The sequence below is a fragment of the Pan paniscus genome, chromosome 5, assembly GCF_029289425.2.
Source record: "Pan paniscus chromosome 5, NHGRI_mPanPan1-v2.0_pri, whole genome shotgun sequence".
NCBI lineage: Eukaryota > Metazoa > Chordata > Mammalia > Primates > Hominidae > Pan > Pan paniscus.
The window spans coordinates 177,078,738-177,104,737 of record NC_073254.2 but is presented as its reverse complement, the minus strand read 5'-3'; the positions used below and the strand labels follow the sequence as shown (position 1 = coordinate 177,104,737).

General features: G+C 38.1%; 1 protein-coding gene across 11 annotated transcripts in view; it reads right to left on the bottom strand.

Moving 5' to 3' along the window:
• ARID1B (AT-rich interaction domain 1B) overlaps window positions 1-26,000 on the bottom strand; it is a 436,783-nt gene that overhangs the window by 119,942 nt on the left and 290,841 nt on the right. For all 11 annotated transcript variants that reach the window (XM_034963130.3, XM_034963134.3, XM_034963128.3 and 8 more), the window contains one exon: window positions 5,679-5,922. In XM_034963130.3, the coding sequence (XP_034819021.3) occupies window positions 5,679-5,922 (244 nt within the window). The remainder of the gene's footprint in view (window positions 1-5,678; window positions 5,923-26,000) is intronic.

Here is a 26,000-nt window from a genome sequence, read left to right as displayed (position 1 = left end):
ACCAGGCAAGAAGAACAATAGCCATGAAACAAACAGCTACTCATTATGTGCTAGCGTGAAGACCTAATTTTGTGTTTTTGACCCTAATCTATTATGATCGGTGGCCTTCTGCTGCCAGATCAAAGTGAGTTAACTCTACTTACACTGGACTTAGTACAAATACCAAATGCCTAATGCCAAAAAAAGAATGCGGAAAAATCTATTCAGGAATTTTCAGTTACTATCCTTAGATCTTCATTAATAAAACAGATGAGCTTAGTTTTATAAACAAAAGTAGCCAGGCTATGAACAGTTAACACCTGCCTGTCCATTCCTCACCCCCATGGTGAGCTCCCTCTTCTCAATATTTAAACGCTGCCGCTGCTTACAGCACATGGAGGAAAAGCTGACAAAAGCCTCTGGCCAATAAAATAAAAAATTTTTTAAGTTTGGCTTATTTACATTTTTGCTTTGTTAGTAAACTGGAATGGCTGGCTCTGGAGGCAAGACAAGTGAAATTAACATCCGCAGAATCTTCTGGCAACAGCGGTGCATTCAGATGCCGTGCTGAGTCAGCTTCCACCATGCATTAGGGGTAATCAGGCCCAGCGTAAGACCCAAGACCTGTTCAATACACATCCAAAACACAGCAGCCCTCCTTACGCCAAAGTGAAAAACGCTAGGATATAACCCAAGAAGCAGTGTAAGTGCAATGTGATGGGATCATTTACTAGAATATCAGCATCATGTCTAACATCACACATTTCAGAATTAACTGTACCTGACATTACATCTACTTAATTTAAATGTATAGTATATGAATACACATCGCCAATTACAAAGATGGAGCTATTTCATTTCTGTCTCTAAATATAAATACATCAGTATGAAGAGGAGAGAGAATAGGTAAAAAACAAGAAAATTTGTGATGGCACTGGAGGGAGAGTATAGCGTTTGTGTTTCCGTTCTCAAACGCTTGTTTAGAGTCAACAAGCAAGCCTGAATTCTTTACCTTCTAACTACAGAGAGCTGCAAAGCTGGAGCCCAGGAATGTGCAAACAAAGGGAGAGAATCCATGTGGCTACCTAACATAAAAAATCTCCATTCTGCTTCTCCAAAGAATGCAGGAGGAAAAGCCCAGCTGAGTTAGGGATGTGGCAGGGCAGTGTTGTACCAGTGTATCACAGTAGTGGTTCCCATGACACTCACAATGTTTGTGAGGCAGCAAGATAGGAGGGCAAATCTGCAGTGGGTGGAGGAACAGTTTAACAGGCAAGAAACAGAATCAGCCATTTGGGATGCTTTACTGGGCTTCGTTTATCTACCTCTGTGATACTTCTCATTAGCTGTCAATTACATTTACCAGGGTAGAGATGGAGAAAAATGATTGTTCTTTTTCAACACATCCTAGGAAAGCAACATCAGGAAGAATCCCCTGCAACATTTGGCTTTACGTCATCCCAGCTATCAGCTACATAACAGCTGCACATTTTACAATGACTTGTTGGAGAGACAATGATTGAAAGAGCCAGTCTGTGAGACATGGAGAGGAGGTGATGAGATATGGCAGGAGGCAACAGGAGAGAAGAGAGGCCAAACACAAGTTGGTGCTGGGAGTAAGAGGAAGGAAGGGGACAGGAAGAAAACAAAAGACTACATATAGAAAAATAAAGGGAAATTCCTAACAGATAGCTCGACAGTTTGAGTATCACGCCTGGGAGAGCATGTCGTCTCTACATGGCATGTATGGTTCACTGGCAGACTCAGAACAAAATGAAGGTGGACTGCATATGAGCTTGGGATCTGATGTATAGATACACACCATTTAAATATAAGGATTAGAGATGGGAAAAGGAGGAGGGAGATGGGCCTCATTATTCTCTAAAGGAAGGTGTATTTGCATTTAGGTGAAAGTAAATATAAAACAAAAAGCAAAGACCAACTTTATGATCATCTCCAAAATGTGGTTTTATTACCTATGACCAAGATCACACAAATCTATAACATAATGCACGTTGGATAACTTAATATATTTAATACTTCTCAGAGAATAAGGATATGAATCTTAGGGAAATGATTTAAAAACTTCGAAAGGACAGGGTGCCTAGGTGGAGGGAAATGGAAATAGAAGACAATCATTTTTTTTCCCCAACAAAAACCTGTCATGAGCTTTGAGTAAATTCCATTAAAATAGCTGCATATAAAATGTTTGATGAACTGTTATCAAAAATTGACATTTGAGTGCCCCTCGGCTTAGCTGTGGGAACAGAGAGAAGAGAAATGGGTAATACCTGGACTCAAGCCATGGACTACTCCCCCAAGGTCTAGGACAAGGTTACTGAGGGTAACCTGGCTCCTCTGTATGAATGAGAAAATGGTGCCCCTTCCCACAAGAGGGCAGGTAGATGTCAACTCCCATTCACCACTCAGACCCTGTGCAATGAGCACCTGTTGAAGTGTTTACAGCAGCCCTGGCAGGGGCCACTGGGCAGGAAGTGCTGCTCACAGTTAGCTGATGTGGCCTCCACACAGGCAAAAAGAGGGAAAATAATCCAGGATTTTATACTGCATCTATTGTTAACTTTTCTGTGTGGCAGGCAGGCGGTCTAGCATAAATGTTTGCCTATGATCTGAGAGAAGCAGGGGCTAAGTGTTCAGCTAAAATTTTCACGTGTAGAGACAACAGTAGAAATTCTGTTAATCTCTGGGGTACAGTCATTTCTCTCTCGTTTTCTGGTCTTCCTCTTAACCTTCTCAGGCTCAACCTCCAAGAGGAATGTGGACTTTTTTTTTTTTTCTAGAAGAAAACTGAGCTCAACTCTGTGAAAATATATTATGCTTTCATGGCTAGCTCTAGCAGTCCTACTGAACTACCTCAGCAAACACACCAAGTCATCACTGGGAACAACATACATGTCTTCTGAATTGCACAAAAACACCACTGGATTAAGAACCAGAAGACTTACTGCCTAAATCAACTGTACAACTCTGAACAGTAATTGTCACAGACAGTCTCAGTTTGAATAATATCCATAATGGTGAACGTAACATCGTAAGAATCAACAAGCACTGAGTGCTCCGCATGTACCTGTCTCACGTGCAGTGACACACTTAATCTTTGCATTTCCCCCATGAGGTGGGGTTATCATCTTTACAGATGCAGAAACTGAGGCACAGAAAGGCTTAGAAGCTTCTTCAAGGTTATATGGCTAGTATCAGATAATTATGAAAGTCCATCAAGTTCAAATGTTTGTAATTCCACTTGGGAGAAAGGTGAATAAATGCCAAAATTGCTTATCAGATTTTTTAAGAGGTTACTCCATGGCGAATATACTAAGAAACGTTCTATTTGTCATATTTATATAATCTAACCCCATGTAGCTTCGCATTTAGCAAAGACAGTTAAGAATTTACTTGAAGAATATGCCACCAAAAAAAAAGGTGGAGCTTTTGCTGCCTAATTTCTTCCCGGTACTAAATTTCATTGAATAGCTTTACCAAGCACCATATAGAGGTCGGCTACAGAGGAGCTGACTTGGAATAGTACAGTGAAGCAATATGGTGGTTAGTGTTTCTGACACAAGTTTAAAAAACAAACTATACATTTTAAATAACGTATCCAAGAAAGTGGAAAGCTTTCTAGGAGTTAGCAGGGAGAAATGGTAGTGAGGTCCTTGTGCTCTCCGCCCGCACGCATCTGCAGTCACTGCGAAGAATGGGCATCCTTTGTGATGGTGTATAACCCACTCACCAGCTTTTACCCTGTGCAAACCAACTGAACCACAGACTCTGAGGCCAGTTAAATTTGCTGAGCTACTTCCTCTGTAAAATACTATATAATGTAACACCTGATACCCAGGATCACATGCCCGAAGTGAGCTTTTCTGTTGGGTTTTATCTTCTGTATTGCATCAAATCCAAACAATGAATATACAAGTTTAGAAATCCCCATTTGAAAGGACAGACATGTGGAAAGTCTTCAGATGGTTAACTACTCATGTCAGGAATTTAAAATTTAAAACCATTATATCTTTATACCTCAAGAAAGTTTTCACTTAGGTTTTTAGAAAAAGTCCTTTTGACTCAATTTAGAATGAAAGAGTAAGCTCTTTGAGTAACGCAATATTTTACATATAACTTTCCAACATTTAGGTAGGTGACATCTCACAAACCATCTCAACACCAAAAACTGTCTTAAAAACTCTAGACTACAGAGTATTCATAGCATTAAAAAGTTAAAAGCAGCAGATAAGTCCAGGTTATTACAAACACTATGAGGACAAACATATATCTTTGAAAGAAAGATAACATCGAAATGCTTTAATCAAAATGCACTGAGCGTATACCTATACCAAATTACAGATGAATCTTAGAAACGTAACGTTTAGTTAAAAAAAGCAAATTTTAGCCTACACTACGAGTGGGTTGACCATATTATCTAACCTGCCCAAGACCTTCTGGCTTATGCCGCTATCCTACCGTAATTGTTAATAGTAGCCCTTTGCATGCACAAAAGTGTCTCATATTGGATGATAAATTATAGTCATTCCAAATATAATACATTTCCATAAAGCTAAAAACTTAATAAAACAATATATACTCTATGAATGTTTGTAATAAAATTCTTAGAAAAAAACCTAAAAACCAAAAGAACAATATTTTTAAAAAGATTAAAAGGATATTTGAAGTGAGGAAGAGGTATAGAGCTTGGGATAAGGAAGAAATATACAGGTAGATACAATGGCATTATGATACTCTAATTCTTAAACCGGATGGTGAATTCATGAATGTTTATTTGATAGTTGATGTTTCATAATTAGTGTGCTATGTATGTTCTTTTATTTAGAGATATATATGTGTAATATTCTAAACATTCCACAATACAGTTTTTTTTTTTTTTTTAATATAAAAGAGGTGAAATGTTAAAAAGCACCAAAACTAACGCCCATGATTTTGGAAGGATAGAATGAATTATCTGGTTTGGTGATAAAGGAAAGCTAGTTGTACGGTAGACTTGAATGGATGAAGTTTGATATAAGAAAGCTGGATGAGGATGAAGTAACTGACAAATAAATAACCAAATAAATAACCTCGAGAACATAATAAAGGGAGAAGATAGAGGCGATGCATGACAAGTGAAATAACTGAACACAGAGTTAACCAGAACATGGGCTCCTTGTGTCCAAGAGAAGGCACGAGTTTGTATCAGTAAGAACGCCTCGACCATGCTCCGCCTTGACCAGTGCCTGCATGTGATCAGACACTGATAAGTATAGACCGTAGAAATGTTTTAGAAAATAAATGCTGTGGCAAGTATTGAATAGAACCACAAAAAAATAAGGCCAATCCTCATCAACAATCCCACTTTAGTGGCACTCATCAACAGAAGATCTGATGTAACAGAATCATTACAAAACATATGCTAAGAGGATAAATAATACCGTTTCTGGCATAAGTTAAGGTAAATACGCAAATTGAAATTAACAAAGTAATTGGTCATTTTATTAAAGGGGTAGTTATGATCACCTGTTGAATATCTTTAGGAACTGGGACTCTCGTATGCCTTGGTGAGAATTCAGTTATATTCTTAATATGTGGCCACTAGGTTTTAAATAGTAAAGTAATGTGAGTTGCTGTTGATGAACATGAGATCTCTCTTTATCACAAAGTAAAATAATAATTGTCAGGAAAGTAAATACCTGGGATACTTGCAGGAGAGATTGGGCCAGATCGAGACTGGTTGCTTCCTACAGGAGAGCCAACAGGAGAGGGAGATGGGCCCCCCGGGATGCTGGAGAGATGAGGGGACGCATGTGGGGAGAAAGGCGACTGCGCCGGGTTGCTCTGATCCCCTTGGCTGCTCGTGGACCCGGATGCACTGACTGCTGAGCTCAAAGTTGCTTCCGTTCCCGTGGGGAGGTCATCAATGGAGCCAGACAGATCCTAAGAAAGGAAAAGATGTATTTATAGAGTGACACGTTTGGATGAATATCTCATCAAAAGACGACTTGAAAATCATAATGACGTCCCCTTCAGAGATGAAGGTTTTCTGGGTAACACCCAAAATAAAAAAGCATGGCCACTTTTTATTAGATTTTAATGAGGTCATTTGTAAGTTGAACCAATAAGATCTTGCCTCTCTCCTAAAAAATGAGTAAAGTTGTACTTCTCTTTGATAAAACCATCCCCATACAGTTTGCCCTTCAGCTGTCAGCACCGAGTCCATTAGACCTGTTCAAAATGCCACACAACACAGACAGCACTCTGCCTGGTGACTTACCATAGGAATGGAATGCTGGTTCTTAAATGATTACTTCATAAAGTAAAAAACTACAGGCTTTGAGTCCTTTTTTTCAGAATTTGACATTGGTGGACTACGTGAATTTCAAACTAGGATATTGTAATGTAATAGCAGTCACAGTTTTGACCAAACTTTGTGGTGAGAAAGTTTTTTTTTTTTTTTTTTTTTTGGGTGATGAAGTCTCACTCTTGTCGCCCAGGCTGGAGTGTAATGGCGCGATCTCGGCTCACTGCAAGCTCCGCATCCTGGGTTCAAGCGATTCTCCTGCCTCAGCCTCCCTTAGTAGCTGGGATTACAGGCACCTGCCACCACACCTGGCTAATTTTTGTATTTTTAATAGAGACGGGGTTTCACCATGTTGGCCAGGCTGGTCTCGAACTCCTGACCTCAGGCAATCTGCCTGCCGCAGCCTCCCAAAGTGCTGGGATTACTGGCATGAGCCACTGTACCTGGCCGAGAAATTCTTACAATAAAGTGCCATTAAAAGAAAATAGTAATGTGTGTATTTATATATGATATTGTGAAAATAAATGTGTTCGAAGTTAATATGTTGGCAGAAATGGGTCCTAATGTTATATCTTACTTTTTAATACCAATTTTTCACTGTCAATGCCATCTATATTTTATCACCATACTCTCTGAGGCAGTGATTAAAATCCCCATTGATACAGATACAAAACAATGGAAGCTCAGAGAGTCCAAGTTACTGTTGAAGGTTATGTTACTGAGGACAGACTGTAGGTGCTAAAGACGAAAAGGGGAAGATGAGAGAGGAGGAAGAAGAAACTGTCTTCTGCTCCCTCAGCAGAAGAGGACGCAGACAAAGCCTTTACTTCAGCCTGCATCACTGGTGTGCCCCCCATGGCTCCCATGGAGGCCCCCATCAGCAGGTGCTCAGTGCATCCCCGTTGCAATGACTGGACTCCCAGATCACTGACCGAGCAATGTGCCAATGAGTTCTCAAGGCTGAGTTACAGCATAAAAGATACTTGTCCTGATAACTGAAGACTACATACTATAGAATGGAGTCAGAAATATCTGGTTATGCTACTGTTTACAAAGCATATTCAATCCTAATAGATCTCCACCCTCTAAATTGTATCAATGTTAAATTTTACCTCACTGCTTGCAACTGGGACTTCTGAGAATAGGGCTTTAGAATCTGGCAGAGGAAAATGCTAAGATTCTAAGAGTAAACCTAGACCAGAAAGTACAAAAAAAAGCAAGGGAAATCAGAGCTGGTTATAGCTCTTCAGGGTTTCCTGAAACGTCACAAAGCAAACTCAGGATTAGGATCCTAGTACCCTGGATAGTTTAGTTTATCTGGTAAGCATCTGTTATAGCATATAATTAACTTCTCTTTAAAAATCATATTCTAAAGTATACCTGACAGAACCTAATCAAAAAGAGAAATGCTATAGAAAAACAAAATGTCTTCTGCTAAGAAGAATATCTTTCTAAGTAAAACAGAAAACGTCTTCATTCCACAAAATCTTCAATGTCCAATGACTGTGCTTATGGGAAACAACAGAACAGCAACAGAGCAGACTGAAAACAGCACCCCTAAAAAAGTTCATCAAATCTCCAAAACAGAAGCCTGGAGTGATGGCACAGCCTGTGGTCCCAGCTACTCGGGAAGCTGAGGCAGGAGGAGTGCTTGAGCCCAGGAGTTCAAGGCTACAGTGAGCTACAAGTGTACCTGTGAGCAGCCACTGCACTCCAGCCTAGGTGACACGGTGAGATGCAGTTCCAGAAAAAATCCAAAATAAAATTAAGTAAATTCAATCCGATTGTTAGAATTCAAAGGTATATAAACATTTATGCTAATCCTTATGATTAGCAGAAATGTAAGGGCACGTGAGATGCATGGTTTTGTACATATTCAGCTGGTGAAACTTTATATTTAACTTGATTACTGGACTCAACAACAGAAGTCTTGACAGAGACCACGGGGGCTGCAAAGTTGAAAATATTTACTCTCTGGCCCTTAACGGAAAAAGCTTGCTGACCCCTGATTTAAAGAACCACGTGTACTCACACCATCTCTACTGCCTTTGCCTATTCCTTGGGGGAGAAACAGGAATTAGGACAGGCCTCAGCTGAAATGCACCATAACTTTACCATACATCATGACTGGTACAAGCTTTAACAGGAACAGGAACTTACTCCATTACTACATCCCCCTGAAAAATACTGAGTGACAACTCCATATAATCTTACTCTTTTTGAAGGGATCATAAAAACCAAGGATGGGTGATGGCCTCCATATCCAGGCCCTGACAGTACCCACTACACGGCAATGACCAATAAACAAGCGGCAGTCAGAGAACAGCCAGCAGGCAGGAAATATGCTTTTCATGTTTCTCTAAAGAAAAAAAAATCTGGTAGATAACAAGATATAAAATCCCATACTATATATCTAGTTAAACATAGAAAGGACAAATCAGATTTAATTTTTGAAAAATCATCTATTGTAGTTAAATAATTTTATGCAAATCTCTCATCATAAAATCTGAAATTTTACTTTGAAGTTCTTGTAATTCTCTGCACAACCTACAAGTTTCGTCCCCATTCTCCCTTAAAATTCCATATTATGGTTTAAAAAGTGACACAGATGGGCATTAAGAGGGCTTTACTCAGGTTGCAAAGGCATCAAAAACATTTCTGTTATTCAACAAGCTGATCAAGGAAGTATCAAGAGAAAAATATAAAAACAGTGGCTTTCTTCGTGTTCATGTGTCATCAGAATTTCAGTGCTGACTAGACCTCAGTGTAACAGAAGAGTAATAAAAAGATATAATTATTATATTACTGTTACACACTCACACAACATTTATATGTAAATTATACAGAAATATTCCCGCCCTGCAGATTGTTAGGGTATCTGTATGTAGAGCTATCTTAAAACATGCTAATAAAAGAAGTTCAACAGTGGTTTAAGTATTCAGCCTAGTTAACAAAGAAGCTCTGTAACTAATACTCCTCTAGAGGACAATTTAGTCAGCAGGGCACCAACTCTATTCTTCTTTTATAAGTACTATCAGATCTATGATGCCTGTAAAGAACAGAGAGACCTTACTGCATCTCATTCTACCCAAGGCACCTTCAAGCTACAATGCTTCCATTTATCTTGCTGGAAAGCTGGCAGGTGAGGTAATTGCAGGCAGTCTCTTTTAAGGGGCTAGGAGAGTCCTCCTGCCCCATGGCATTCCTTAAATCAGTCCTCTTTTTGTGATGGGGTGATTGGCAAGGCAATGACTTCATGGGCTCTCAAGCACAGTAAAATCACTATTTTGCTATCATCATGTGATTTGGTGAAATCTTGCTATTAAGTTGGGTTTTCAGTATCTGACATCACTCGGAATACTGATTACTTTCTGGCACACCAAAAATAACTTAACTTCTACTATCGATGATTAATTTTTTAAAATCCCTGCCTTCAAAAACCAAAATCATGAAGCTGTTTAACTTTAAAACTTAATTTAAATGACAGTTCCCTGCAATGACTCTCCCTCTGTAACCATCATCCTTCCACTGTCTCTCTGCCCATGTAAAATTTTCATTCTAACCCTAGTGACAAGTACAAGAGATTTCACTGTGCTTAGAATGAAATGCCACCCAAAGCAGTAACAATCTTATCAGACTTTGACAAGAGAAACATTCACAAATTAACATGCAGCATGAATATGTTCAGATTCTCTATGTTGGGGCAGGCTCAGGGAGGGCAGCGTCAGAAGGAATAAAGATGGGACATCCCACAAAGAAGATGCATGGGAAGGATTTTTTAAAATCTGCAGATAATTGAAATAGATATTAAGTATAAAGACTCTCTCATGCCTACAGAGTGTACATGATCCTCCCTAAAAATATTTTACATTACTACATGACGACTTGCTACACATCAAAAGACATATTTGGTTTTGATGGTATTCAATTTAGCGTAAGTTAGCTCACCAAAGGATAAATTCAGTCAATACTGGTGGCTTTACTTTCTCAGAGAACTGGGAATAAGTCAGAAAATTTTACTCCCTTGCTTAATTAAATAAGTGGGTTTTTTAAAAAGCAAATGAAAATACTCTAAGCTATGGTTCTCAATACAATTAGCTGATGGTATTAGATCAGCCACTCACAGAAAGCTGCCAAGCACTGCACACATTTGGGCATCTCTTGCTCAGAAGCGCCCCAGGAGAGCATGAGGATAAACACTGAATCAGAAATAGAGAAGATATTTCAATCAATGAGACCAGTTCAGGTCTCTTGTTTAAGGATTTTAATAGGATACAGTTAATGATTTCTCACGGTGACTTCCCATGGGTTTAAAGCACAGGTTGAAACGCCAGTTCAGTGGTCTTCAAAAAAAGTCTCTTAATTATCTTAAAAAGCAGAAGTAGTGTCTCTTCTCCTTTTTAGAATATTAAAATGAAATAAAACCGTGTACTTTTTCTTTTTCTTTTTCTCTCTTCAACTACACCCTCACCTTCTTAAGGGTAGTGACCTCTTGTGCCAAGTGCGGTGCTAAAGACAAAATGGATATGATTGTTCATCGGTAAATATCACTAAATTTATAAGCTCTACAGAAAAATACAGCTGCAAACACTATAGAAAGTAATCCAGCACATGCAAATATTTCTAAATATTTACCATAAATGCTCTACTGAAAACTATTGACTTAGCTATTAAAACTTAGCAATGAATTATCAGCCCTCTGTTTCTAATTAACATCCTGGATGTCAAGTATCCAGTGTCATTAGATTCTTGGTTCTTTAGAAACACACTGCAAAATTACTTCACATCTTCCACCCTTATTTTGCAACTATCATTTTTGGTCACGTGATATGAATACACCTTGAAATTGACATGAGAATTGAGTCAATAATTTGACAGACACATACACACAAAAGGAAAATTCTCACAGTGACTGTTTAATTTCCATGATGTCTAAAGGCTTTTTCTTGCATTAACCTGTGTTGTAATAGTGTTTATGTCCAGATACCTACCAAAGTCCCTGATGCTTTCATTTGTCTAGACAGCAAATGAGTTAAAAGCTCAGACTTCCTATCTTAGACCACACTAAAAAATAAAGCAAAGGCACCAGAAAAACAGAATCCCTGGAAAAAAAAATCCTTCCAAGCACTAATTGTTAGGCCTTAAGAGCATCCTCTTTCCAAGTTATACATGTGTCGCTATTTATTTAATCATGTCCAAATATGTATTTATTTTCTCATTATGTGACAGTATGTACAGTACACACCCTTAAGATGTACGAGGTCAGCTGGAAAAAAAAGGTTGATGTTAATTTAAAAATAGCTCTAAGCTCCAAAAATCCGTATCAAAAGCCAGAGATAACACAAGAAAAACTAATGAGCCAAAATTCACTTTAAGAGGGGTGGCCAAGAACTACTTCTGGGTGACATGACTTTCACCTGATACGTTTGTGTTATTTCTCAGGCAAAGATTCCATTATGGGTAACTCTAATTTTAAGGGGGACATTTGTAGGATAATCAGCTAAATTGACACTTTACAAAAGCAAAATTCTGAGTTAGGCATACCATTTTAGATAAATATCATTGTAATGGTTACATTTTCTTTGGTATTTAAAAATCAGCATCTAAAATAAAAGCTGTTCTCAAAGGTCCTTGGGTTAAAACTCCTGATATGGAACATGTTGCCATCCTAAACTTAGAAGAGGTATTACAATGCAAGTATGAAATATGCATCATAAAAGGGATCTTTCTTCCCCACTGCACAAGCCTCAAGGGGTTCCTAAAATAGTCTCAGTTTTCAAGCTCTTTTGAAGATTCTCCACTCTTCCACTATTAACAGTCTCAGGAGTTATGTAGACTAGAAAGAACAACAAATAGACCTCTCAAGATAGTATGGGCAGTATAACTCAAAAATAATTTGATACGAAAATGTATTTATAAGCTTTTTTTTGAGTATATAGAATCTGGGATTTACCTTCATCTGGAAGTAACGTTTCCCTTCTTGGTTAGACTCCCAGGACCAGCCTCAGAAATGCTCATGATTATGGCCACGAGAATGCTGACTTTAGCAACAACTGATACCACCACTGATCAAGGGCCGTCTAAGTGCTCCAGATACTATGCATATTTTCTTACGTGAGAAAATAACAGCATCTTGTTAGCGGCATTTCATTGTTCCTACCAGTTAAAATGCTTTTTATCTGATTTTATCATACTTAAGTCCAACGAACTTAAGACTCTTCCTACCCACAAGTCAAGCCCCATGTCAGTGCTAAAACACTAAAAAGACTCGTGTGCGTAACTGCTGGCCCTTTATTATTCCAGGAACAATGATGTTTTGAAAACAAATTATAGTGTACGGATGAAATTAAAGCTTTATAAAAAAGTGAGATACTGAATAATGTGAGGAAAGGTATTTTTGTACTAGAGTCACCCTTAAGCAAGCCCTATCTAAGTTTTGTAGTTGGTGCTGTGGGATGGGTGAGAGGAGGTGGAGAAAAAGGGAGAAGGCAGTGTTGACGTGTGGATGACATTTTATATTCATATGTGGACTTGTACACTTGAATGTCCTTCTATCATTGAGTCTCAATGAAGAGAGACAAACCACACAAACAACAATGAAGTGCAGAAAATTCTATGATGGAGGGTGAATTAGTAAGTGCTGAGAGGACAGACTGACGGGTAAATGTCCAGGGACTGGGGTCCAAACCAGGAGTAAAGGATACTCTAGGACAGGTGGTGGGAAGGGGCACTTGGCAGGGAGAGAGACAGGAAGCAGAGGGGACAATCCACGAAGGCACAAAGGGCAGGAAGAGTGAGGGGAGGGCATGCTCATTTTGGGACAGGCGGCACTTGGGATGCCCAGGAGAGAGGGTGAGGCTCCGGAGCCTGGCAGAGGCAGGCTGCGCATGGCCTCACGTGCTTATGCCAAGGAACAGGGGCCTACATGTTTAGGAACCAGGGAGCCACAGAGGTCCAGAAAGTGAGTCTTAATATTATTAGAAGAGGAAAAATTTGCAATAGGGTGCCAACGAAGAGATTAAGAACACTTTAAACACAATTAAAATTGCAGGTACTATTTAAGAATAAATCTGTAAAGTGCTTTTTTAAAAATCTGTATATTTTTAGCATTATATAGAATTAAACAAATAAACAACACAATGACAACAAAACTGCCTGAGTAACTCTAGTCTGGGTTAAATAGCAACATGTTTTCTAGATTGCAGTAATTTTAAGGATCGACATAGTCATCTGACTCATTTCAGGTCCATGTGAGAATCAATGAAAAACATGAGTTGAAAGATATATGCCTTAACCTTAAAACAGCCTGACAGTATCTAAAAACTATGACTAACATAGTCTTAAAGATTATAGTCTCTTAATTCTATATTCTACTCCAAAACTGCTGGTGATGACTCTCAAGGTATTTAGTTAGAAAGGAAAAAATCACCTAATAACACTGAGGAAGAGAGAGAGAGATGGGTTTATGGGTTGGTGCTTCCCAAACATCATTGCCAGGTAGGAACCTATAAATATTAATGACCCATGTGCTTTTGAAAGTAAATTGACAAACTAACAAGACCTGTAAATATATAAGATTTAGACTTTGCCTACAGATTCCTGTTTTTATAACTGAAAGTTTACAATAAATCTTCAGGACAGAAAAGCCATCAATACCACCACTTCCATCTCTCATGGTAAAAAAAAACCCACAACAACTTTACTGTTTATCTTAGAAGTACAATGCTTAGCACACAGAATCTCTAAAAATAACACAATAAAAAGGCATGAGCCTTCTGGAGACATTCATTTCTTCAGTAGTATAGCAGTAAAATGCTTATAAACATTAAGATTTATAGGAACTGTAAATAAATTAGCAACTTTAAAAAAATTAGGCAGGAATATTGCTTGATCCCAGGAGTTCAAGGCTGTAGGACACTATTGTACCTGTGAATAGCCTCTGCATTCCAGCCTGGGCAACACAGTGAGACCTCATCTCCTGGAGGAAAAAAACAAACAAACAAACAAACAAACAAACAAAAAAACAAAAAAACCTAACAGAAAAACACACAACTCACAAATTGTGTGGAGTCTACTATGAAAAACAGGGAAGTTTTACTTGTAGAACATTACTAAACTTGGTTATTTTGATATTCTACCCATTCACATGAACCATAAGAAAAAATGTATTTGTCCTTCATCCTTCACTGAACTTTTTAACTTTCAATTTTGAAATGACTTCAGACTGAGAGTTCCTTTACATCCTTCATCCAGTTTCCCTAACAGCAACATTTCACATAACATGGCACATTTATCAAAACTGCAAAATGAACAGTACTACAACACTGTTAACTAGAGACTTCATTCATATTTTTCCAGCTTTGCCACTTATGTCCTTTTTCTGTTCCAGGACCCAACCCACCATCCATGTTACAATGACTTGCCGTGTCTCCTTAGCCTCCTCCATTCTGTGACAGTTTCCCAGTCTTTCCTTGACACATTTGAAGAGTACTTGTCAGGTATTTTGTAAAATGTCCTTCATTTGCATGTCTTGGTGTTTTCTCATGATGAGACTGGGCTTACAGATTTTGGGGGAAAATACCACAGAAGTGAAGTGTCCTTCATATCGTACCATAGCGGGGAGGATGAGGTCAACATGACGATGTCAACATGACTCACCACTGGTGATGTTAGCCTTGATCACTTGGTTAAGGTGGTGTCTACCAGGTTTCTCCATTGTTAAGTTACTTTATTCCCTGTCCATACTCTACTCATGAAGGGAGTCACTAAGTCCAGCCCACACTCATGGGAGGGGAATTAAGTTCCACCTCCTAGTAAAAGAATATCAAACACTTTGTGGATGTATGTAAAAACCAGACAAGAATAAACATTTTGGGCGATATATAAGAAATCACGCAAGTATCCTAGTAGAAAATTTTCATATTTTCATTAAAATCATTTTTAAGACTTCTGAATGCTTTAGAAAAGTAGAGAATTCAGAAACTTTTTACATGATTAGCTTAACTAGATTACAGATGGAAATGTTTTATGGAGACTATTTTTATATTTTAAAATCAAATTCACAAATGCAGTACTCCCGCAAAAGTCAAACTTAAAACCATGCATTTTTCTTATTTTCTGTTATGATTCATAGACTCACTTAGATAAGAGGTTTCCAAAATGAGTTGTTTTTCATTTTTGTACAGGGGCAGCTGGTCACTTAATACCTCAAGTGCTAGCACTCAAGTGCAATTTTACATAACAATTTTTTCCAAGAGCATATAACCAATTTATAATATGTTACTTCAAAAACTACTCAAAAGGAGGTGGTCATCAACCTATTCAGGGTCTCAGAAAGAAACTTCCAATGCCAATAATAATAACCATGATGATAAAGAAAATAGTATCAATAAGGACTTGAACGAGCACTGAACACCCAGTGTGTTTTACACTCAACCATACTACCTCTCCACAAGAGCCATTCTTACACCACGCCATGATGTTACTATACCTCACCTTTATAAATAATTACCCTGTTCCCTGGAGCACGTTCCCAGACCCTAGAGTAGGATAAAAAGTTTCCTCTGATGATCACTTCACTACACTATAAAGAGTCTCAAAGACAGCATAAAATAAGACATGGGACTCCCAAAGGCACAAGAGTAAAATTCACATTTCCTTTGCACTGTAATACCTTTGAACAAGGGAGAGACCAAAAGAACTTGACTCACTAGCCCATCATATTGCCTAATTCCTCTTTATCCAAGTAAATTATATATATCCAAACAAGTAAAGCTGGACTTAAACTCTGATCAATAATCTGTAAATTGGCCGGGCATGGTGTCTCATGCCTGTAATCCTAGAACTTTGGGAGGCCGAGGTGGGCGGATCATCTGAGCTCGGGAGTTCGAGATCAGCCTGGCCAACATGGTGAAACCCCATCTCTACTAAAAATACAAAAATTAGCCCGGTGTGGTGAGGCACACCTGTAATCCCAGCTACTCAGGAGGCTGAGGCACGAGAATTGCTTGAACCCAGGAAGCAGAGGTTGCAGTGAGCTGAGTGTGTGCACCACTTAGTTCCAGCCTGGGTGACAGAGTGAGACTCTCTCAAACAAACAAACAAACAAAAAACAATCTGCAAATCTCTGGAAGGTGCTGTGAAGCCTTCTTGCTACATCTTATTCTAATCCTCTAATGAAACCTGCTTCTCAAAGGCGTGCAATCAATGTTCAAGTTTTCTTTTTGATATTTGTATGGTATCATAACAGTCTTCTTTTTGTTTTGGGGGATGGGGATGATTACAATAGAATTCGGGCTCTGGAACCAGACAGCTGCTGGTCAGTTTCACTCACTCGGAGGACTTGGGCAAAGGCCTGAGCCACAGTCAAACCCTACCGGCCTCCACTCCACTTGTGTGTGTAGCATGTGGATAATAAATAATGAACTCACAGTGTTGAGAGAGTTAACTGAGTTGCTGTAGATAAAGCAGCACTAAGCATGATCTGTCTGGCACCAAGATCTGTGCTCATTAAATACTTACTGTGATAAAGGTGTTAGAATAATAACATGGCAGCTAACTCCTCCAGCAGGAATTGTGGGGTAAGAGCAGTGTAAACTCAGGTCCTGGTGCAATCATTTCTTCACCTAACCTTAAGCAAGTTACCTAAGTTCACTGAGAATACTTAATTTCACCATCCCCCAAATAGAGAAAATAACATTTATGCCACAGTGAGAATTCAATGCAATCGTGAATCTGAAACATTAAGCATACAATAAGTGCTCAATAAGCAGTCGCTATGTATAAATACATACATCCACATATTAACACAGTTCAGACACATACTGTTTTTAAACACTGCTTATAAGGTAAAATACATTTTGAGTAAAGAATGTGTAAATGACTTGTAGAAAAATATCTCACTTAAAAGATGGGGTGCATAGGGCCAGGCGCGGTGGCTCACATCTGTAATCCTAGCACTTTGGGAGGCTGAGGCAGGCAGATCACCTGAGGTCAGGAGTTTGAGGCCAGCCTGGCCAACATGGTGAAACCCTGTCTCTACTAAAACTACAAAAATTTAGGCGGGTGTTGTGGTGTACACCTGTAATTCCAGCTATTCAGGAGGCTGGGGCAGGAGAATTCCCTGAACCCAGGAGGTGGAGGTTGCAGTGAGCCGAGATCGTACCACTGCACTCCAGCCAGAGCGACAGAGTGAGACTGTGTCTCCAAAAAAAAAAAAAAAGATGGGGTGAGTAAATACTGGTGGCATAAATGTATCCCATTCTTTATCAAATATTTATCAGATAATTATGTATTAGGCAAAGAGTTATATTAACAATCAATATTATACTAAGCAAATGGCCTTTGGCACTTCTTTAAAGTATATAAACACTACACACCAAAGACAGCACTGACTAGAGAAGGGAACCAGCCCAGGTTGTAAAGCCTTGGTTCAAGTCTTTGCTGTAGTACTTCCCAGTGGTGTGACATTGGGCAAGTGATTTAACATCTCTAAGCCTCAGTTTCTTCACCTATAAAATGGATCTCTGTCTCAAAGAGGCTGAGAAAACTGAATGAGTTAATAAAGAATCCACTTAATATATGTTAGTGATTTTGATTTTTGTTTTATAGTATCACATAGTATTAAGATAATTTAAAACAGGAAATAAAACTGGACATTGTAACAGCAATAAGTTAGAAATCATCTAAATCTGTTTAGTAGCGAGCAATTTAAAAGTACATAGAAATTATTAAAAATGTATGTTATATTAATATAAACAGTATAATTTTATTGAAAAGATTGAACAAAAATCAAGTAACAACAGAAAATAAACATCATAAAGATTATATGAGCATGCAGGCTTATTTATACATACAAAATACACTTGTATATACGTGCCTTTTTAAATGCCTAACAGGTATAGACTGGTGCTGAATAAAATATTAACAGTAGTTATTTGAGGTGATCAGATTTGGGAGGATTTTCACTTCCTTCTTTGTACTTGAGAATTTATCAACTGTATAAATGCTGAAGCTTTTTTTGTAAAGGAAATAAAACAAAAGGGGACCCTGAAGATTTTAACACATAGCCATAGCACAACTGAATGAAGAGAAGATTAACTTATGCCCACTCGAAGGTGAACAACAAATCCTATTTAAAAGATGGGAAACAGATGAATAGCAGTAGCATGAAATCACATTAGTATTTTCAGAATAGATGTTAAAACTTAATGAAGACATATACAATAAGGAAATGATAAGATCAAGTTGGACAAAGAAAAAATTCTGCTCATATGCATACTTTGCACATTTGATCAACCTAATATTTTTACTAAGATTTTCTTTATGGTCCCCATTTAGCAAGTCTGTAAATACCTGAATAAGATAGCTGAGGAAAACTTCTGAAAAATCAGATTTTGGGTAAGTGGAAAAAAGCAAAAGTCTAAAGTCAGATTTTCATAGCATGGCCTTTTGATAATAACAGCCCCAGTCTAACAACCAAATCTTCCCCAAAAGATGAACAAATAAATTCAGACATAGGAACTTCTAGTTAAATGGGTCACAGAAGCTGGCATCTTGAACCTGAAGATTCTCAGAAGAAACAGAAGTCACATGCCTATCAATAATTTACACAGACTTTAAAATAAATTGTTATTCTTTCACTGCTGGCAACTTTGTGGAATAGGACCAATTATCAGGAAACAATGAATACCACTGCTTCAGGTACAGGTAGCGCCTGTGCCTGGAATAACTCCTCAACAATCTTGTCAATGGTCTCCTTCTAAGAGTTACATGCTTAATGTTTGTTTGTTTTGTTGTTGTATTTTTTTTCCTTTCAAAGAAAATTATCATTTTTAAGACAATTCTTTGTGAACTGATGCTTTTAAAGTTCCTGTTTCATTTGGAAATTGTAGAAGTCTTAAAGTAATGAAATGGAGAGGAAAGAGTATCCTAAAACTATAACCTGCAGTCCATTTGTCCTACTGAGCTCACTTTTTGCTCCTAGGATGTGTCACCACGTGAGATTGTTTAGGAGCACCACGGCAGTCCATCAGTCTGCAGAGTGTGATGGGACCTTCCAAGGTGTGCCCTTGTGTGGAGTGCACCTGCCTCTTCTTGCCTTCTGTATCCTGTCCTCTTCTGAATTTTTCTCAACACTGCTAAGTAGATAAGACATTGTACTAAGGATAAAATGAATTTTGGCTCTGAGAATAAAAGCAGCATCTTTAAAAATAAACATACGAAGACTGGTAAATGTTACTTAGAAATTAAATAAAAGAAGAGTGAAGGAAAAAAATGAAAAGCTACGAGGAGCACAGCAATCTGCTCCGAGCTGCACGAGTGCCAGTTTGTGGGCCCCAGGGCTCGGCAGGATTTCTCTGTACAGTGCCAAACTCCAACAATATTGTTATGGTTAGAAAGGAATTTCTCACAAGAGCTAACAAAGGCAGAAGGTCATAAATAAACCCAGCAGGATTGCCTTGTCAGTTCTCATTATTAGCGCTGCAGGCATTTGCTTTTCTACGGGCTTCTTACAGGTTCATTTAAGTGTAAGAGTTCCTCCTCAAAAATTCACATGCTCGTAAATAAAACTGTTCCTAATCTAGCAATGTAAAATACTTGAAAAGTAAGAAAATAAGTAAGTAAATAAACACATAAAGGCCAGGAGACCTGCAAAGGGCAAGGGATACTGCCGCATGCTCCAGAATTTCATACCTGAACTCCTGGCCTGATTGACTACCCTTAGCACTGACCACAAGAATTGTCTGAAGAATTATATCTGGGCAGGAAACGATGCTGAGCTCCTAAACTGATGCTGACATATGTTATAAACTGAGCAAAGCACAGCTGTGTGATCATTACTGTAATTATGAAGTGACATTTAGTGTTAACTTTTATTGAAGATTTTTAACTAGTAACAAAAAAGGAGGTGTCAGTATATGAGCAATAGGAAGAGATGTTGATATTTAGCAATTTAGAATATCAAAACTTACAATAATTCCAATATAGGTTTTTATTCAAAGGAGAAAAGATCTGAAGACTTGATTTCATGTACTACTAACCAAAAAATATATTTATTGGCAATAAGAGAAATATATTTTATCTTTCTTTAAAAAAAAAAGAAAAACAAAATGAACAATTTAAGGTAACATAGCTTATTATTCTTTAAAAAAATAAGAGAAACACATTGGAAAACAAAATAGAAAAAAAATGATCAGTAGTGTCACTATTCAGAGCTTACAAAATTGTAACATTTTGCCATATTTCCTTCTAGTCTTTTTTCTTAGGTATAGGCAACAACGTATCTTTAAGCATAATACGTATGCAAAAACAGATATGATATCAACTGACCTACTGGCTATCCTCTATCAGGAAAAATGAATTACATCATGCCTTTTAAGAGAACAACTACAATTTCCAAGGAGAAACGTTATTCGTATAGGCTAGGACGCTGGAATGCCGCTTCATATAGTTACCTAGTCAGTCCTAGAAGCTGAACTGTTAAGTACTGTTATGTTACAAAGAAAGGTATGTTTGCGGGATTCCTTTCCACTAGCTTGCAACCTCTCATTACCTACCACTCATGATCATTAGTGTCAAGCTGATACTGATTCTTCACAGGAAAAAGGCTCCAGGTTTGCTTTAGGCACCGGCAATTGGTCTATGCTCTGAGTATTCAAACAGGATTGCCCTTGAATAACATAACATTACTGGTACAAGGAACATGAATAAATGCTGAAGCAAAGGGAATTTAAATGTTCAAGAGTGGCAAAAAACTGAGAGAGGCCTCACTTTACATTGGTGAGGAAAAGTGGGTTTTGCCAGAGAACATTTCTGAAGCAGCTAAGTAACTGCATTAACTGTAGCCTACCTACAAGAAATTAGTAGTGTTAAATTTGCAATATGTTGCAAACATCATATTAAATTTTATTAGATTAATGGCTTTATAACCAGGTAGCCCACAGTTGACAATGAGAGGCCATAAACAGTCCTCAGGAACTGGCTACTGAATATTCTGACAACAGCAATAAATAGTAAAAGCAAGGTTCCCATACCTGACACATGCAGGACATGAATAATATATAAAAAATAAATGGAGCTATATTTAGACTTGTGACAGCTAACCTATGCTCTTCTTAGCCAAACCAGACATCATCAATTCTTAGAGCAGTTTAGCAGATGTTAAGGGGCCTCACATTTGAGTATAGAAAAAGAAAAAAAAAAAACCACAGTATTTCAGATAAAAACGTGATAGAAGTTAAACATTAAAATGTGGGGGGACGCTACATTTCACTCAGAAGAGAAACACTTATGACTGCCTGATTGTTAGGAACTGCACAGAATTTTCAGAACTGAAACAAGACCACAGTAGACATTTACTCCTATTCTGTGTTTTCGAAATGTGAAACAGAGGTCCGGAGAAGCTAAGTGATTCATATCAAAACTATGCACAGGTTCTACAAACACAAACTACATTAGGATGCAGCTTCTAGATATATTCATTAACAACATCAGCGCAGATATTGATAGCTGCATCCAAGAGAGCAGAGGATGTGTTTGTGTGCATCTGTGTACGCACGTGTGTGAGAGGGTGTATGTCTCTAGTTAAATGCATTCTCTAACAGGTATTTCACACTATGTAAGCACATGATGATCTCAAAATCTTTTCATTTAGTAAAAATATAACTTTATAAGTGATAAAAGGAAGAGTAAAATGCAAAACTATGCAGCAGAAATGTCACAGTATGCGTAAGAGCAGGATATACTTTGATAGATCCTTTGGTGACTTAAAATAGATCTCTTGTTTTCTAATTTCTACCCTTCGGTGGGTCTCACAGAATGTTTTCTCCAGTTCTCCAATTGCTTGGACTTGCAAACATAATAATATTTAGTATATCTTCTTGTGGGTGATCCCCAACAGCCTGTATTGTGCACAGGTCCATAAAACAAGAGACCATCATCAGATTCAGCTGAAGACAGCTACCTCTCACCAACACAGGCAGAAGAGAATGTCTTCATAATGTGCCTACCTGACCTGTGCAGGAGGCCCACCTCTAATACAACACAAAAATTCATAATTAAGTTCAGAGGGAATTTAAAGAGCAATAAGTAAAATGTATTTTATCATGAGTGCTAATAATTTTGCTCGAATTGATAAGGCAACGGATTTTTGTTCTGTCTGCTGATTCCCCATGGAATTCACACGAGTGAAAGATAAGAGAACCAAATTGTGAAGACAGAATGTTTTGTGAAATCACAGTCCATGAAGTAAACCATCTGTGATCTAGCACAGTTCTCAACTTACAATGGATCCCTGGTGCCATTTGATGTGATAAATAGTTTATTTTATAAAGTTCTGAGTTCTGAAGTACCTACGATTGTTTTAGGTCTTAAACATATGGGGTATGGCACAAGCTGAATTTAAATTCCTGAGAACTGTTGACTGTGGAATTAACTCCACCTATGGAGAAGCTGACCATGTACACTCTGCAATTACATGTGGCAGGATACAGGAAGAAAAGGCGGAAAAAAGGGACAAGACAGAAAATGGGGAAAGAGAGCAAAAGACAGAAAAACACAGGCACTGCACAATACGCAGAACGAGTGCATATTATAATACTTTCTGTATGAATAAACAAATAGGTCAATGACCACACATGGGGAAAAATGCAAGGAAAGGAGACAAAGTGTTGGGCAGATCCAGCAAATAATAAATATTATTGAAAATCTTAACCTATCACTGCTAAGCTAAATGATATAGGAAACTCTCTCTACATGCACATTTGAGCAGGAGGAACCTTCGCGAGAAGCAAAAAAAAAGTGGCCCTATGGGCAAGATGCAGCCCCGTAAAACCACGGTTCCTCTGTGGAAGGAAACTGTACCCCATTCTCAGGAATGAGGGGAGCAGGGAGACTCTGTCTTAGCAGAGTGCACCAGGCCAGTTTCAAACCCCATTTGTTCTCAGGAAATTAACCCTGGATGCACTGTCACAGTGACCCTGCCTGGCACCAGTAGATGGCCTGTACTTCCCAGACAAACGAGCAAAGCTTAGTGGTTAGGAGCATGGGCTTTGTGACCTGAACTTGGTTCACTCCTTACTTCTACTGGTTACTAGCCATTCAGCCTTAAACACTTGACTTAGCTCTGAGACCTCAATTTCTTCATTGACAAACTAGTACAAATACTGCTAAAATCTTTGTTTATAATGAGACAGAAGAAAGTCTTGGAATCTGCTTGGCAAACACTGAGAATAAATGAGAGCACTTCTTGTTTTTTTATCCTGACAGCCCACTCAATAAGTAGAGACAACTGCATTTCATACACAGGAAACAGATTCAGAGGGTGAGGTGGTTGGGCCATGATTTCAATCCAGCTCTCTGTCTTCAAAGCCCATTTTCAGTGTTCTAAAGTCCACTCCTCTAATACATGTTTTTCTCCTTTCTACTCCCACACCAAAGGAAAAAAAAACAAGCCAGAGAAAGAAATTTTAAAAAACTGTACTCTATCAGTGTTTTCCAGGAGGTTCACGGTTTTTCTGAAATTAAAATCATTTAATAATTCAAGTGCATCTCCTTCCTCTCCTAGCAAAACAAGTATTATTTTTGCTTTGATGGAAAATGAAATCTCTCCCACTGCAATAATTACCTCCCAGATCTTCCACTGGAACAGAAAATGGCAAAACACCACTCCCAGTATCCTAACGAAGGGACTAAATGATTCTATTCTTTGGAACAAAAGACCACCATGAACTCAGACATAAGCTATCCGTTAAAGGCTATAATATCATCATACAAGCAAGACAGTGTTTTGGCCCAAAAATGTCATTAAAATTAAAACTTTCTTCATTGAGATATTTATATATTTAATGGAAGATACTTTAAAACTAATTGTGCATTATATTTTATATTTAATTGTCAGGAGACCATTTAAAATTCTGAGATTATATACAGTCCTCAGAAAACAGTAATTACAGAAGGAAGAATAGTAAAACCAAAATGGAAAAGAATTGAACTACACCTTTTCTTCCTTTCTGTAATTTTTAAAGCGTAACTCTTGAGTAACTGATTTTGAAAGCAAAGAATATTCTCTTCCATGACATCCATCTTGTCTAAAATTTCTTTTAGTTACTATATGAAACAGTAAAAACTGATATTGACAAACTCCTTGAATAAGTTTTGTGTTTTCTTCACACAAACCCTCTCACATTTTCAAGTGAAGAAATAACATTGTTTTCTGTGGGGAGACTAAAACAAATGGCTTACCATTAGTGACCATCGGGGACTGGAAATTTAACTGACTTTTATTCAGACAGTGTGGCAGGGGTTGGGGATGGATGGATAATGATTCAAAAGAGGCATAAGAGGGCTTTTGGGGTCCTGGTGGTGTTTCTGAACCGAGTACTGATTACACAAGTGTGTTCATTTTGAGAAAATGTATCAAGTTGTACATTTAAATTTGTGCATGTCCCTGTATTTATGTTACACCTCCACAATACTTACATTAAAAAATGGACTTCTACACAATGACAGCATAGTCATTTGTCATGGCATTAGAGAATATAAACCAGCCATCATCCAAATCCTTATGGTCTTATTTCTCCTGATAGGTCAGCACTAATGTACGCTAAATTCTTCTTTGGTATTCTCCCTGAAAATATGACCTGCTCTCAGAAAAGCAAGAAGTCCAATTGAAACGGAAGTTTCTATGGGTAGGTAATGGTTTGACCCCTGATCCCACTACCACAATTGTTCCAATTCTCTAATGATTTCCCTGCAGGGTTCATTTACCAGTTCTGGGTCAAAGACCAACATGCCCATGAAGTCAAGGGTCAACCCAAGCAGTGCTTGATGTATTTGAAAGTAACTGTACCATAAAGGCACCTTTCATCAATTAGAGACGGTTTTTTAATTTAAAATAAAAGTATAAACCACAATATCATCATCATTTATATTAACGAATTCACAGGCATACACATATGGAATGATATATCCCGATTATGGTACAGAACCAGTAAATACCCGGAGCCAAAGTAGTTTCAGCTTAAAAAAAGAGAGGCAATTTTACCTTACTATCTTCAGTAGTATCACATTTGAAAGCATTTTTCATTTGTCTCTCAGATTTTCCTTCAAGTGTTCATTACTTTGAACTTCTTTTAACTTATATTCTTCATGACTTTGACTAGCACAGTTATGTATGGGTTAGATAGGGACGTGGAGAGGTGAATTTCCCCAAATATGATAAAATGCTGCTTTAATACTCTTTTAACTTAAACACTACTTCCTTACTTTCATATCTATAAAAATAACTATCTGCAAATAATAATTTTTGTTAAACAAACTACTCCAGTAGAGAATGGGTTGAGCCATTTGGACTTGAAAATGGAGTGTCTTTTAGAATTATAGTCAGTTCCTAATAAAACAACAAAAGACAGTAACTTCCTCTACTGCTTATTTGTCCTGAAGAGGAAGGAAAGGGAGTAGTCATCAAAAAAAGAGTGAGAGAAAGTGAGAGCCCAGGCTGAAGGGCAGGGGGCAGGCCAAGGTTGTGGCTGGGGTGCATGCAATATCAGGCAGAGGCCGGAGCCTGGGGTTAGAAGCTGGATCCACCAGGGCTGAAGCTCTAAAGTGTAATCCACTCAGCTGGTCAGGAGAGGATGTGGGGACAGTGGGGCATGACACTCGTCAGGTGCAGCAGCTAAAGGTGCATTTGGAAGTGTTCTCGGCAAATCCAGAA